Source organism: Hyaena hyaena, unplaced genomic scaffold (genome assembly GCF_003009895.1).
Source record: "Hyaena hyaena isolate Hyena2069 unplaced genomic scaffold, ASM300989v1 scaffold_29, whole genome shotgun sequence".
In the NCBI taxonomy this organism is placed as follows: Eukaryota; Metazoa; Chordata; class Mammalia; order Carnivora; family Hyaenidae; genus Hyaena; species Hyaena hyaena.
The window spans coordinates 3,208,947-3,222,989 of NW_024080661.1; the positions used below are offsets into that span (position 1 = coordinate 3,208,947).

General features: G+C 50.1%; 1 protein-coding gene across 2 annotated transcripts in view; it reads left to right on the top strand.

The window, feature by feature from the left end:
* Positions 1–347: 347 nt before the first annotated feature.
* Positions 348–14,043, top strand: part of IGF2BP1 (insulin like growth factor 2 mRNA binding protein 1) — a 47,430-nt gene continuing 33,734 nt past the window's right edge. For both annotated transcript variants that reach the window (XM_039227920.1, XM_039227921.1), the window contains exons 1-2: positions 348–811; positions 2,019–2,079. In XM_039227920.1, the coding sequence (XP_039083851.1) occupies positions 637–811; positions 2,019–2,079 (236 nt within the window). In that variant the 5' untranslated portion in view covers positions 348–636. The remainder of the gene's footprint in view (positions 812–2,018; positions 2,080–14,043) is intronic.

A 14,043-nucleotide genomic window follows, 5' to 3' on the forward strand; every position in this document is an offset into this window, starting at 1 on the left:
CAGCCGGGGCAGGGGTAGGGGGATGGGTGGGGGCGGGGCGCCTCCCTAGGGGCCAGATTCAAGCCAAGGGGGAGGGGGCAAGTAGATCCTCGGGAACGCGGCCCCCACCGCCCTATTTCCCTCCCGGGGGTGAGTTGAGTGCCCCCCCCCAGGCTAGAGATTGGTGGGCAGGGCCGGGCTGAAGGGCCGATGGGCCCGGAGGCGTCGGGGGTCTTCCCGAGCAGGGTGGGTGGGGGCTTTCACCACGTGGCTTCGCCCTTTTTTTTTTTTTTTTTTCCGCTCCATTTTTTTTCAAGTCGATTTTATTTAGAGGCGGCGCCAGGGCGGCCGCGGAGAAACGTGACACACCAGCCCGCTCGGAGGGGTTTCGGACAGAAGGGAAGGAGCAGCGCCGCGTCGTCCGCCTCCCAGCGCGCCGCGGGCACTTCTCCCGGGCCTCGCCGAACTCTCCCGCGACCCCCGCGCGCCCTCAGGCCGCCCCCCGCGCCGCGGGCTCCGGACAACTTCAGGGGTGGGGTGCGAAGAAAGTTTGCGGCTGCCGCCGCCGGCCTCCCGCCTCTCGGCCTAGGAGGCTCGCCGCCCGCGCCCGCCCGCTCGGCCTTGCCAGGGACCGCGTCGCGCCCCGAGACCGCCACCATGAACAAGCTGTACATCGGCAACCTCAACGAGAGCGTGACCCCCGCGGACTTGGAGAAAGTGTTTGCGGAGCACAAGATCTCCTACAGCGGCCAGTTCTTGGTCAAGTCCGGCTATGCCTTCGTGGACTGCCCCGACGAGCACTGGGCCATGAAGGCCATCGAAACTTTCTCCGGTAAGAGTGCGCCCACCTCCCCGGAAAAGCCACAACGAAACCCCCGAACAACGGAGCCATGCCCCTCTTCTCCCCCGGCCCGCCAACTCCTCTCTCCCTCCCGGCCTGCGGGGCTTGGCCTGGGCGCCGGCCCTCCGCCCGCCTTCTTCGACGCCCGCTGCGTCCCCCCGACTCGCCCCTCGCGCGGAAATACCCCGGACCTCCTCGCCCCTTCCTCCCAGCCCCAGAGCAGACGCTGCAGCCTTTAGTAAGGCCGCCCCTGCCCCCCACCGACGGGGCGGGGGGCCCCATTGGCTGTGTGTGTCGGTGGGGGTGGGGGTCCCCGGTCCGGCGTTATTTCCACGTCCGCCCCTCCCTCTCCGAGGCTGGACACCCCCGCACCCCCGCACCCCTCTGGGCGGACACCCCCTGCTCCCGTTCCTCCGCCCTAGGCCTTTCCAGGCGGGGAAAGGGTCCCCGCACCGTCTCCGGTCTCCCGGGTGCCCAGAGGGGACTGCAGCCTTCGGGCAGGACCTGAGACGGAGGGGGTCCCGCCTCCCGCCCAGGGCCTGGGCTCGAGCCATTTTGATTTGAAAGTGGGGCGTGAGCGGGGTGGCGCGGCGGCGGCGGCGCCGGGTCGCCATGCTGCTTCCCGAGACGCCCAGGCTGGGCCGAGAGGCGCGCGTCGCGGCCGCCGGGGACCCTCCCCGCGGGGCCCCGCGCCGCTCCCCCAGGGCCTCTGCCCACCGCCGGCCCCGACAGGTGAGCGCCCCGCCGCCCGGAGCCCCTCTCCGCGGCAGGACGGGGAAACTAAAGTTTCATTCTGCACCCCTCCCCCGCCACACACTTTGGGAGCGGGGGGGGGGGGGCTTTCTCTCCCGGCCCCTGCTCCCCACGTCTGGGAGCCGAGCAGGCAGCCCGCCCATGCAGGCGCCCGCGTCGCCCCTTTTCCCGGATCCCGCTCCCCGAGCGAGCCACTGCCCAACTGGCCTCAGTGGGAGAACAGAGCAGAACGAAAATTCACAAAACACAATAACGAATTTATGTTTTCCACCATTCCACGAGCGACCGTTTAGGCGTCCGGCCGCGCACCCCACTGCCTGGAATCCGAGGCCGGTCTCCAATCCCAGTGACTCCCGAGTCCCCCTCTTTCCTCCGTCCCTTTCCCACCCCACAGTCCTGTTCCAGCTCTTATATTGTCTTTTTTTTTTTTTTTTTTAACCTTTAGGGAAAGTCGAATTGCAAGGAAAACGCCTAGAGATTGAACACTCGGTCCCCAAAAAACAAAGGTAGGAAAGGGCTCTTTGAGAAGGGAGGCAACCTGGGGGCGCTTAGAGGCGGTGTTCAGGGGTCCGTGGTATCTCCAGTGGAAGAAACCCATTACTGGCCTTCCCACCCCCAACTCCGGATGTTGGGGGCAGGGAGGGAAGATTGGCTAAGATCTTGTAATGGGTGGTTTACAGCTTGTAAAAAATAAGCCGGGTTTGGGGTGGGCTGAGAGATGGTATTTGGAGAAGGAAAATGGGGGAAAAATCAATAGGGGAGAAACCTTGTGGAGTTTGTTCAAGGTGTGGGGCCATTTTTGCGGGCAAGCTAAAAATCTTCGAAGAGTTCCAACTCATGGACATTTCTGTAACTTCTAGCAGGCCTCATTTTCTCTCTTTTTCCTCCACCCATCTCTTAGCATAATTCTTAAGTAGATGGGGGTGGGTCCCCTACGACTCCCTAGGGGGAGTGGATTTTGAGTTCCTGCCCCCAAAAGAATTCATAGCCTTATGCTTGTTTTCTGTATATCTCTGCAACAGGCAAGGACAGTATTATTTTTTTTTTTCACAGAGCCCTATCCTAAGTCCCCGAACATGAGCAGCCTCCCCTCCCGACTGGATTTTGCAGAGAATATGCTTTGGCTGTGCTATCCTTTCTGAGGCCCCCCCCCCCCCCCCCACTCCTTCAGTCCATTGTTACAAGGGGACCATCTGGGGTGAGAGCTTTTTGTTCAGGCTGTGAGCTGGGGCTCTTTGGAGGGTCTAGAACTCCCTGGATGAATAGTGAAGAGAGAGAGAGTGTGTGTGTGTGTCTGCGTCCCAGTACCCTTCTATCCTCACTTAAGCAAAGTGGGGTACTGCCATCATGTTACCCCCAAATCTGATTCGTGGTGGATTTCAGGTCTTTCATTGAACTCTGGCTGGGAAATTATAAGGGCAGAGTCTAGCTTTCTCAAATCTGACTTGAAACATGTTGACAGTGCAGAGTTTTCCCTTATGTGGCAGTTCCCAGGAAGTCTTTGAGCCATGGGTTACCCTGTCCTCTCCTTGGGGTGTCTTCCCCCCTAATTTCAGCTGGAAACTTGGCCGCATTGAGAATAATCCCTGGTCTTTTCTGGGTGGGAAGGTGGAGGTTGGGTGCCTTTTTTTTTTTTGAGGTGAAGTTTAACTGCAAAGTTTAAGTCTGATAAAAATCTGTTCAGTGGGTTTTGCTCTGAGATATTTTAAGTAAGTTGGAACTATTGTATCTATAGATGATCAATATGGCTTGTAACTGTGTTTATAGAGCCTGTGATTTAACCTCACAATGCTTCCAAACTCATATTGGAAAGGCAATTAGAGTTAGGAGTAAAGAGGCAATAAAATCGGAAGGGGGGGGGAGCCTTATTTATTATTTTGAAACATTTCCTGGAGATGCAAAGGAGAGAAGCCCACTGACATCATCAGTAGGCTTATTGAGAAGATTGTGGATAATTGAACTGAAAGCTGAGTGTTTAAAACATGTTGAGGAGAGAGATCCAGAATAACTGGAATTCTGAAATATGTGGGATTTTTTTTACCCCCCCCCCCCTTTGGCTCTTCAGGATGGTTTAAATTTTAAAGGGAATGATTCGAAGGCAAGAGAAATAGCAAAATGTGATGAAATGGGACCCAAAACATTTATATTTTAATTTCCATGGTGCTCTGTATTTATGGATCTTACCCCCTAAGCCATCTGCTTTCAAGCCGTTTTTAGGCTCCTTGTTCCCTCCAAAATGCATTACTTAGGGCCCTTTTGACTTGGGAAGGGGTGGGGTTTGTGAGAAGAGTGGATACAAAATCTTCTTTTCCCCATCCATGTTAAATTGCATCTTTTGTGTGTTCTTCCCTTCCCCAAAATAATTTTTTGAGCGCAAACACTGAGTCAGATTTCTGTGTGTGTGTGTGTGTGTGTGTGTGTGTGTGTGTGTGTGTGTGTTTGCGGGGTGGTGAGAAGGCACTTCATTTTTCTAGAATGAATCAATTTTTGAAGTTTTAGGATTTAAAAAAAGTGTTTGCATGAAGCCCGTTTGCTCTATCATTTTGTGTTCTTTGAAGGAAGCATTTTGTGGTATGTGTTTTTAGTCTGTCTGAAAACTATTTCTTCAGTTGGTCTGTTACTGGCTTTTTCAATCTCATGGAGGCATAAAACAGGAACTAGTGAATTAGCTACAACTAATATTTGAAGCAAAATGAACCGCTGTGTATATGTGTTTTGTGTATATATACTTTTTACTGTTGAAAGAAATAGAAGTAACTCTTCCTGATGCCCTCAGTTCCAACTGAGTTAGGACTTGAAACATTTCTAAGAGATTCATAAAAGTCTCACACCCTATGTGTTCCTGCTTTTTGTTTGTTTGCTTGGATTTTTTTTTTTAAAGAGGGGGGAACCCAACAAAAGATACAATATTACAGCAGTTAGGTCAGCATCCCTGATTTTGAAGTATTAATGTGTTTTGTTCTAACTTTGTATCTAGTTGATGACTATACTTTGTACCCTTTCAAGAACCCAAGAGACTGAGCACTAAGGATTTAAACGGAAAACATTACTTTGAACTTGTCAAACGGGTGACCTCAAATTTCTCCCACCTTTCCAACCTCCCTCTTAGTGTTGGAATTCTGGCCAACAGTTTTGGCTTTTGGTTGAGAATTTGTGTATATTCACTCAAATATTGGGACAAAGGAGAAAAGACAAGCGCATTTTAAAAACAGTACTGGGAAGGGTTCATATATATGAGAGACATGAAAGGTCCTTAAGGTAAGGGGGGAGGGGTGTCCCATTTGAGACTTGTTTCCCTTGGGAAATGACTTGCTTTGTAAGGGAATTGAACTTTCATTTGCCATTGCGTGTGCCTTTTTCTAGAGGAATGTGACGTAAAGACAGCATACCTATGGTCAACCACTGTCATAAAAATAAAAGGTGTTGCTGTTGAAATGCAAGAGGTGCAGTGCCTTTCTCTGCATCAAATGTGTTCAACGGAAAAGATTGATTTTCTTAGCAGGTTAACGGTGGTGGTTCTCTCTTAAGCTGCCCTTAAAATGAGGTGGGTTAAACCCTTTCCCTTAATCTTCCAACTATTAAAAAAAAAAAAAAAAAAAAGCCCAGAAATTGGGTAGTAGAGCCAAAGAGGTGGGAGAACTCTCCGAAAGGGCTTAAACTTTATTCTGACTTTACGGTTTCATATCCAAAAAGTTAGCGGCTTTGGGAATCTGTGAGAAGGGAATGTCTTGTAAGTGGCAAAAATATTGTTTTCAATTTCGAGTGATTGGCTCTGAAGTAATTGGATCACGAAATGTTTGCAAAAGAAGCAAAAAGATTTTGCCTTCAGAAATGGATTTGTCTTTAATAAACCTTGTTCTCAGGGGCTGAAGATGAATTATAAGGGGGTTTAAGAAGCTAAAGGGATGTCTTTGAAAAAACAACAAAGGAGTAAAAAGTACAGGAGAGGGAGGATTTTCAGGCTCTTTTACTTCAGTGGTAGCGGTTGGAAGATATATCTGACCTGTATTGAACCCAGTTAAGTTTGACACTTTAGTAAAAGGTTTTCTCCTTAGTATGTGGTTAGGGTGGTTTTTTTGTTTGTTTGTTTGTTTGTTTTTTGCCTTTAAATTTAAAAATGGTTGATTCTTAAATTGTTCTGCACACTTTGGTGAGGGAAGGTGGAAATCAATTCACTCTCACTTCATTTCCACCTAGAATGTAAACCTTAACACATTTCATGAATTATGTTCGCCTTACTGCCAGGGGAGAACCCTGAACTTGTTGCCATTTAGTACACAGTGTTTCAAGATCCTTTCCTGAGGACAGTGGTGTCTGACTGTCCTCTGGAAGAGTGGAGGGTTTCTAGAAACCTTTTCTGACCCAAAGTCAAAAGATGAAGTTTTACTCCAGTGCTTTCTACGATGGAGAACTTTGGAGGAAAGAAGGGAAAGAATTGTAATTCCCATCACTAATGTATTCCAAGCATGGTCAACTGTTCCAAATGTAAAGTTCTGGTGATGGCATAGCTCTTGGTGGAAAAAGAGCAAAACATTCTGGCAATTATGTTTCAGAGATGAAATACATGACATGAGCAGTTTGGAAAAATCTTGATTCAAAGGTTCTGAGCTTCTAATCTTTTTCAATTACCTTAATATATGTCATTTGACTCTATTTTATGTGTGTGGGTACTTTTAAGGCTATTTCGTCAGAGTTTATTCTACACTTTAATGTGTAACAGCCAGCTGACAAAGATACCATTGAGATCGGCTAGGGAGAATACGATTATAAAACATTAACAATTTCGGATCTGGTTTAGTTGAGTGAGGGAGGGGGGCAGAGACCAGCGAGTGCTGTGTTGCAATTTGGGGAGGTTTTGCTAGAAGACGATGTATCTGGGTTCTATCTGGGATGGGGGTCGGCCAATGGTGGTAGTGTTGCCATTAGAATAAATGTATGATACAGGCGTTTGGAGAACAGACATTTTGCCAGCTGTGAGGGTTTGAATTCTCCGTCCATCCTCTATAAAGATTTTAAAACGTGGCCAATGCCTTCCAGAAAGTGCAGCTTCGAATATGGGATGGGAGTGTTAAGGGAGAGAAAAGAGGAGGGAAAAAAAAAAAAAAAGCAGCAGGGGAGACTGGAGAAATCAGACGAGTCAGTCCCCGGGTTGGAAATTCCAGACGGGGGAAAAAAAAGAGAAAGAGAGATGGGGGTTGGGGTGGAGTTCCCGCTTCCCTTTTAAAGAGCAGCGGCCGGAGGCGCGCAGCGACCCGCGGCGGGGAGAGGGGGTCGCCGGCGGCAGCCTTGGAAGCCGGGTGGGAGATTTGGGCGAAGGGCAAGGCGCTTTCTGCCGGCGGGGTCGCCTGCCTTCCCTTCCCGTTTTTCAAAAAGCCGAGAAAGTCGGCTGCGCCGCCGGCTGCGCTTCCTGGAGGGCCCGCGCGGGCCCCGCAATCGGCAATCGCCGCCCGTTCCGCTCCCTGGGGGATGGGGGGGGGGGGGTCCCCGGTCGGTGCACCCGCGGGCCCGGGGTGGGGTGGGGTGGGGGTGGGGCTTCCAGGAGGGCCTCCCCGCCCAGGGTCCCCGAGACCCCCGGCTGCGGCGCCGCGGCCGGACAGCCTCGCCTTGGACCTGAGAGCCCCGGATCCCCAGCCGCGCCCACGTGGGGCGGCCCCGGGCTGCGGGCGCCCGGCCTGTCCCTAGACCGTGCCACCCCAAGGCAGAAGCAAGAAGCCAAGGCGGAGCGAAGAGGCCTGGGGAGGGGTGTGTAGAGAGGGAGCAAACAGGACGAGAGAGGTGGAGAGAAAATGGAGGTAGGTGCATGTGGTGGTGGGCCCTTCCCAGTAGCCCAGGCCCCTTGGCAATGGGGCGTAGGACTGGGAGCTCAACAGGGTCCAGGAGCCTTTAGAAAACGGACTGGCCCCACGTTCCAAAGGCTGAAATAACAACAAAGGGAGTAGTAGTCACCAGAGTTTCTAGGACGCCTTTTATTCGTGGGGTAAAAGGTTCGGCCGCAGCGCCTCAGGTGGGCCACTGAGGGTTTTTCGAAGAAGAGTTTTCTCTGGGTCTCAGCCAGGGTGTGACTATATGTAACCCCAAAATTGGCCCGCCATTTCCACCTGTGCCCAGCCCATTTCCTCTCCCTGCCCACACCTTTTAAAATGCCTGTCAAAACAAAAGCAAGGCAGGGTCTCTGAAGACAGGCACTCAAGAGAGCACATGTTTTTTGGGTTATCGGTAAAAGTTTGATTTGGCCAGGAAGAGATCGATCATACCCTGGGGGTGTCTGTACTAGCCATACCCTTGGAAGGAAGGCACTGCCAGCAGGAAGATATTCGGTCTCCAGTGGACTAGCTCCGTTCCAATAGAAATATTTGGATGGCCCCTCAGATTTGGTTCACGGGGGGCTCTATGTACTTTTGTAGTGAGTGGGAGGGGTCGTCCTGATACCCAACAAGCAGAGCCAGCTTTGTAAGGGTCTGCAGCTAGTAGGTTTGCAATAAATAGTCCAGGAATGAAGGCACAGCAGGCTGGAACAAGTTTCCATCCTAAACACAGGCCACCGAAGTAAACTGTATGTTGATTATGGGCAAACCACAGGACAAAAGTAGGTCTGGACCGCAGTCATTTCAATACAGTCGGAGAAAACCTGATTGATTGCAAGACACTGAAATCAACTGTACAGAACAGACAGGGCCAGGCAGGGAGTTCCATCACAGAAGTCCGATCTTGCAGGATTCAGAGACCCATCACGGAAGTCCTGTCTTGTGGTCATACGGCAGAGAGCACAGAGCATGGCGAACCATTAGTAAACTGCTTCTTGAATGAAATACAGAGCAAATAGCTAGGTGACTCGAAGAATATTGGACTGGGATGTCCAGATAATTTCAAAGCCCCTAAGGAGAAGTCTGATTATTAGACATGTGGCATTTTGGTGGCTCAAGCCACCCAAGGGACCAGACAGGATGGATGGGTGTGAATTTCGCTCCTAGCATAGGGAAAGGGAATGGAGAACTCCCTCTCTGAGAGGCCACAGGAGAGGACCTGTTTGCCCACACCGCGTCTGTTCCATGGGTTCTAGTCAGCCCTCTCAATATTTCTGTAGAAGAGGGTTAAGGAAAACTTCAGTTTTTACTCATTGAGAGTCAGTTTCAGTTGAAAAATTAGTCCGGCATCCAGATGTTTTGGCCACTTGCAATGGAAAATGTTAAGTCTGCGAAGTTTGATTGGATGGTTTCGTTGATTGGATGTAGTTAGAATCTTTCGGAGGAGAAATCAGGAATCAGAAAAAAAAAAAAAAAAGATGGTTTTGTATAAAGGTTGTTTGTGGGGGTCTGAGTTCTTCAGCAGCAGGAGCCGGGGGCACAGGAATCATTCTGAACTCCTGAGGCTCAAGGAGAGAGGAAGCTTGGGGCGCCTGGGTGGCTCAGTCGGTTAAGCATCCGACTTCGGCTCAGGTCATGATCTCACGGTTCGTGGGTTCGAGCCCCGAGTCGGGCTCTGTGCTTACAGCTAGCTCAGAGCCTGGAGCCTACTTTTGATTCTGTATCTCCCTCTCTCTGTCCCTCCCCTGCTCAAGCTGTGTCTCTCTCTCTCAGAAGTAAATAAAACACTAAAAAAATTTTAAATTGTAGGACTTAGATTAAAAAAGAGAGAGAGGAAGCTCTATTAGGTCAGGGTCTCATGACCTAGCCTAGGTCCCTTCCCCCACCCTATATTGGGACTGTGGGGGAAAGGTCTCCCAGGAGAGCTTGGTGTTTAAAAAACACAAGCTTTGGAGTCAGGCAAAGACTATGAAACTGCAGAAGTTAATCTTCTTAAGCCTCAAGTTCTATAACTGTAAACCACGGTGTTACTACACATTAACTATTATTATTGCTGTTGTTATTTGTTTTAGATACAGATCTCTCTGCCTTCTGTCTTTGGACCGTGGCAGCTGGGGGCATATACTCTAAAGCAGCAGGTCGGGTGTTTTAAGTGTGTTTACGCGAATGTGGCATGTATTTTACATGGGACAATGAGGGCTAGGCACATTGAAAGGGACTGATGTTTAGGGAGCTTTGATGACCTGTATGTTGAAAGGAAAAGCCACCTTTTGGAAGAGGGGGCTGAAGCTCGCTAGGGCAATCCCCCCCAGACCCTCTGAGTTATGGACCCCACTGCTAAGTCTCTTACCCCATCCTGTCAGGCAAAAGGCTTGAAGAGGCGGTACAAGCACCGTGCAGAATGCTACTGATCTTTCCTTAGGGGAGTGGGCCATAGATTCTAGCATCGTGGATGCCATGAGGCCGCGCCAGGTGAAATTTCACACTCGAGGGCTGCTGTCAAAGGGGCATGTAGTGTAGGGATACTGGTGAGTGAGGGACCACCTTCATTCTGCAGATGAGGTAAGCATTACAAGAATCCAGGATGAAGGAGACTCGGGGAGTCCTTGGGGGTCTGACGAAGGAAGGAAGGAAGGAGAGCAGCTTCCCCCACAGGCATGTTTGCCTTAACGCTCCCCTCGTGGTAGGCTAACAAAATGGCCTCGCCGGAGTTGGGGGTCCCTCGGTGTCCGGCAAGCGACCACATACGCTGTTCCCTTTCCTGTGCCCTTGTAGAGGGCAGCGCTCCAGCAGCCTCACCTTCCCTGGCGCCCACCGTCGCGTCCACTTTCACCCTTCGGGGCTCCCTGTTCAAAGGGTGCACGAAATCTCAGTCTAGGGACTGAGGATTGAACCTTCTCTGAGTGGGGTGGGGAGAGGAAGGGCTTCCATTCCGGATGTGGGTTTTGGCCATTTAACAGGCTTGTGACTTTAATCAGTTACTATAAAGGGGTTTACAATTAGCGTATGTGGAAGGATATGTGTCGCCTCCCCACTGGAGTGGCATCTAGAATTGCTTGGGGCTCCTCAGCTTCCCATTAGGGACTCTGAAGATGAAGAGGAGAAGATGACGGGAGACCGGAACTGGAGTGGGGGCCGTCGGGCGGAGGAAACCGGTGGAGGAGGTCTGTTCCGAGCTAGAAATACTTATTCTACTTCCTCCTCCAGGTCTCTGAGTTGCTTGGGAGAAGTCCGTCTGTAATAGAGCGTTTGCTTTGGCAGGATTTGGAGACAGAACCCTAAATTAAAGAGTAAAGATGATCCTCCAGGCCAGGCTGCTGGTGGCTGCAGCCAGTGTGTTCAGACAGAGGGGGCTGGCTTGGGAAGGGAGCAGGGCTCGGAAGAAGGTTTTCTTTAGTCCTTTTGTTGAGTGTCCTCCACACCAGCAACTTTTTACGGAATGTAAGAGGGGAAAACCTGGCCGACTCGCTGTCACCTAGAGGATTTTCCTGAATGTGGTTACTACCGTTTGGATTGCGAGCTGCTGCTGCTGCTGGCTTTTCAGAGCAGAGTAGAGTGATACTTGTCCGGAATAAGCAGGGGGCAGGCAAGTGGTGGGATAATAAGGTGGTCTTCCCAAGCATCCAATGTCTCCATGAGATAACCATTCTCGCATTTTCCTGCCCTGGCCCCTCGCTGGACTTTCCTGAGTGAGCAGTTTGCTAAATTTAAGCTTGTGACTGGAGGGATCTCTTCAAGACATCCCACTGTCAGCAGCTTTAGCCCGGGTGTGTGCTAGGGGTGCTTTGCCATTCTGGCAGGAGCCATTTTCTGCAGGGGAGCAGGGAGGAGAGAGTTTAAAAAAATACATGTTTACAGCCAGATTCCGCGTAAGAAAAGATTTAACAAGACGGAACGGACTGGGGAGATCGCTTGCGTTTTGCTGTGAAGTTTGGTGCGTCTAACTGCGTTCCTTCATGCACGCCTTCGTTCAGCCCCTGATTCTTCTGCGTGCAGTCTCCTGTTGCAGGGGGGTGCCCTCTCCAGGTATTCCGGAACACAGAGAAGGACAAGGGAAAGACTGGTCTTAGAGTAGAGCTGGAAGGGGATACAACTGCTCAGTTCATTTTTCTCCAGGAGCTTTTAGATTTTTATTTTATTTTTTTACCTTTTCCTCGGTATTGTAAGAGAATTTTAAATCAAAGTATTTTTTTAGTTGAAAATTTGAATTGTTTAGGTTGGAAACAAATTTTAAATATTTCACTTTGACTTTTTTTTAACCTTTTATTTACTTAATTTTAAGTAGACTCTAGGCCCCCAGTGGGGCTTGAACTCGTGACCTGGAGACCAAAGAGTTGCATGCTCTTTAAAATAATTATTTTAAGGTTTTGTAAAAATTAGGTTTTGAGAGACAGAGAACACGTGCAAGGGAGGGGCAGAGAAAGGGAGAGAAAATCCCAAGCAGGCTCCACACTGTCAGCGCAGAGCCTGACATGGGGCTCAAACTCTTCAAACTGTGAGATCATGACCTGAGCCGAAGTCAGTTGGATGCTTAACCGACTGAGCTCTGCAGGTGCCCCTAAATCATTATTTTAAAATAATTGAGATTAATGAAACTTTTTAAAGAAATAACTAATATGTGCTAAAGCATACATAACATGAATTTTACAATCATAACCATTATTAAAAATTTTTTTATGTCTTTATTTTTTGAGAGACAGAGACCGAGCAGGGGAGGGGCAGAGAGAGGAGACACAGACTGGGAAGCAGGCTCTGAGCTGTCAGCACAGAGCCCGACGTGGGGCTCGAGCCCACGGACTGTGAGATCATGACCTGAGCCAAATTTGGCTGCTTAACTGACTGAGCCACCCAGGTGCCCCTAAAAAAATTTTTTTAATGTGTATTTATTTTTGAGAGACAGACAGAGATGAGCAAGGGAGGGGCGGAGAGAGAGACACAGAATCTAAAGCGGGCTCCAGGCTCTGAGCTGTCAGCGCAGAGCCTGATGCGGGGCTCGAACCCAGAAAGCACGAGATCGTGACCTGAGGGGAAGTCAAATGCTTAACTGACTGAGTGCCCTGGGCGTCGCAGCACTGTAACCATTTTTAAGTGCGCAGTTCATTGCCATTAAGCACGTTCAGAGTGTTGTGTCGCCATCACCTGTATTCATCTCTACAACTCTTCATCTTGCAGGACTGAAACTGCACTCCATAAACAGAAACTCCCCACCCCACCTGTGGGATTTCAACCATTGCCAGGATTGCTATTTCTTACAGAGTGGATGGTGGTCACCTCTTAATCCTGTAACAAATGGGAGTCTTTGCCTTAGACTCCCCCCCCCCCGCCCCCCGCCTTAAATACTAATTATTAGTTGGGTTTTTTATTTGGCACTGTTGGGTCTTTTTCAGGGTGGGGAAGAGAAACAAGGGTTGAGAGGAGGTGCGCAAAAGAGGTACAAGATACGATCGGTGCCCTCCAGCATTGTCACTCTAGATCCAGGAAAAGCTGTGGGACACAGCAGAGGCCAAGAGACTATGCATTAAAATGGGAGGCACACAACCTCAGGGACTAAAATAGAGGAGGGAGGCTTTGAGTGAGCTAAGCTGTGTTTTGGAGGATAGGCAGGCAAAATAGGAGCGGATTAAGGAGAGCATTATGGATTGACAGGGAGCTGTTGATGGGGAGACACTTCATCTGGGAGAGAGGGGGTAGCACTGTCGTGGGGAGGCCTCAGGCAGGTAGCGCACGGTACCCCCGTTTATTTCCTTAACTGAGCATCTTCTCTGCTCCAGAGTCCTGTTCCAGGTGACTCAGGTCAAAAGATGAATTCCTTCCACAATTACAGGGAGCATTTACTGAGTATCTATTCACATTTAACCAGTGTCACTTCGCTCAATCTTGATAAGGACGCTGTGCAGGTATCTGCCTTCTACAGAACACGCTGAGACTCTGAGTGGTTAAAGTAACTTAGCCAGTCAATACTTAGTCAATACCTTGAAGAGGCAGAAGTGCTGGGATTCACGGCCAAGCCTTTCTACCTCTACGGTTGAGCTTTCTAAGAAGGTGGGAACAGGTGGGAACGGGTGATCTTTTAACAGTTCAAAGAAATTTATTTATTTGCTTAAATTTTTTTTAATGTTTTATTTATTTCTAGGAGAGAGAGAGAGAGAGACAGCGTGAGCAGGGGAGGGTCAGAGAGAGAGGGAGTCACAGACTGAAACAGGCTCCAGGCTCTGAGCTGGCAGTCAGCACAGAGCCCGACGCGGGGCTCGAACCCACGAACCGCGAGATCATGACCTAAGCGAAAGTCGGACGCTTAACCGACTAAGCCACCCAGGCGCCCCGTATTTGCTTAAAATTTTTTTTAATGGTTATTTTTGAGAGAGAGAAAGAGAGAGACAGAGCCCGAGTTGGGGTGGGGCAGAATGAGAGGGAGACACAGAATCCGAAGCAGGCTCCAGGCTCTGGGCTGTCAGCACAGAACCCACAAACCCACGAACTGTGAGATCACAATTCGAGCAGAAGTTGGGATGCTTAACCAATTGAGCCACCCAGGCGCCCCAACAATTCAAAGGAATTTAATCTGGGGCACCTGGGTGGCTCAGTCGGTGGAGTGTCTGACTCTTGATTTAGGCTCAGGTCATGATCCTAGGGTCCTGGGATCAAGCCCCGCACTGGGCTCTGTGC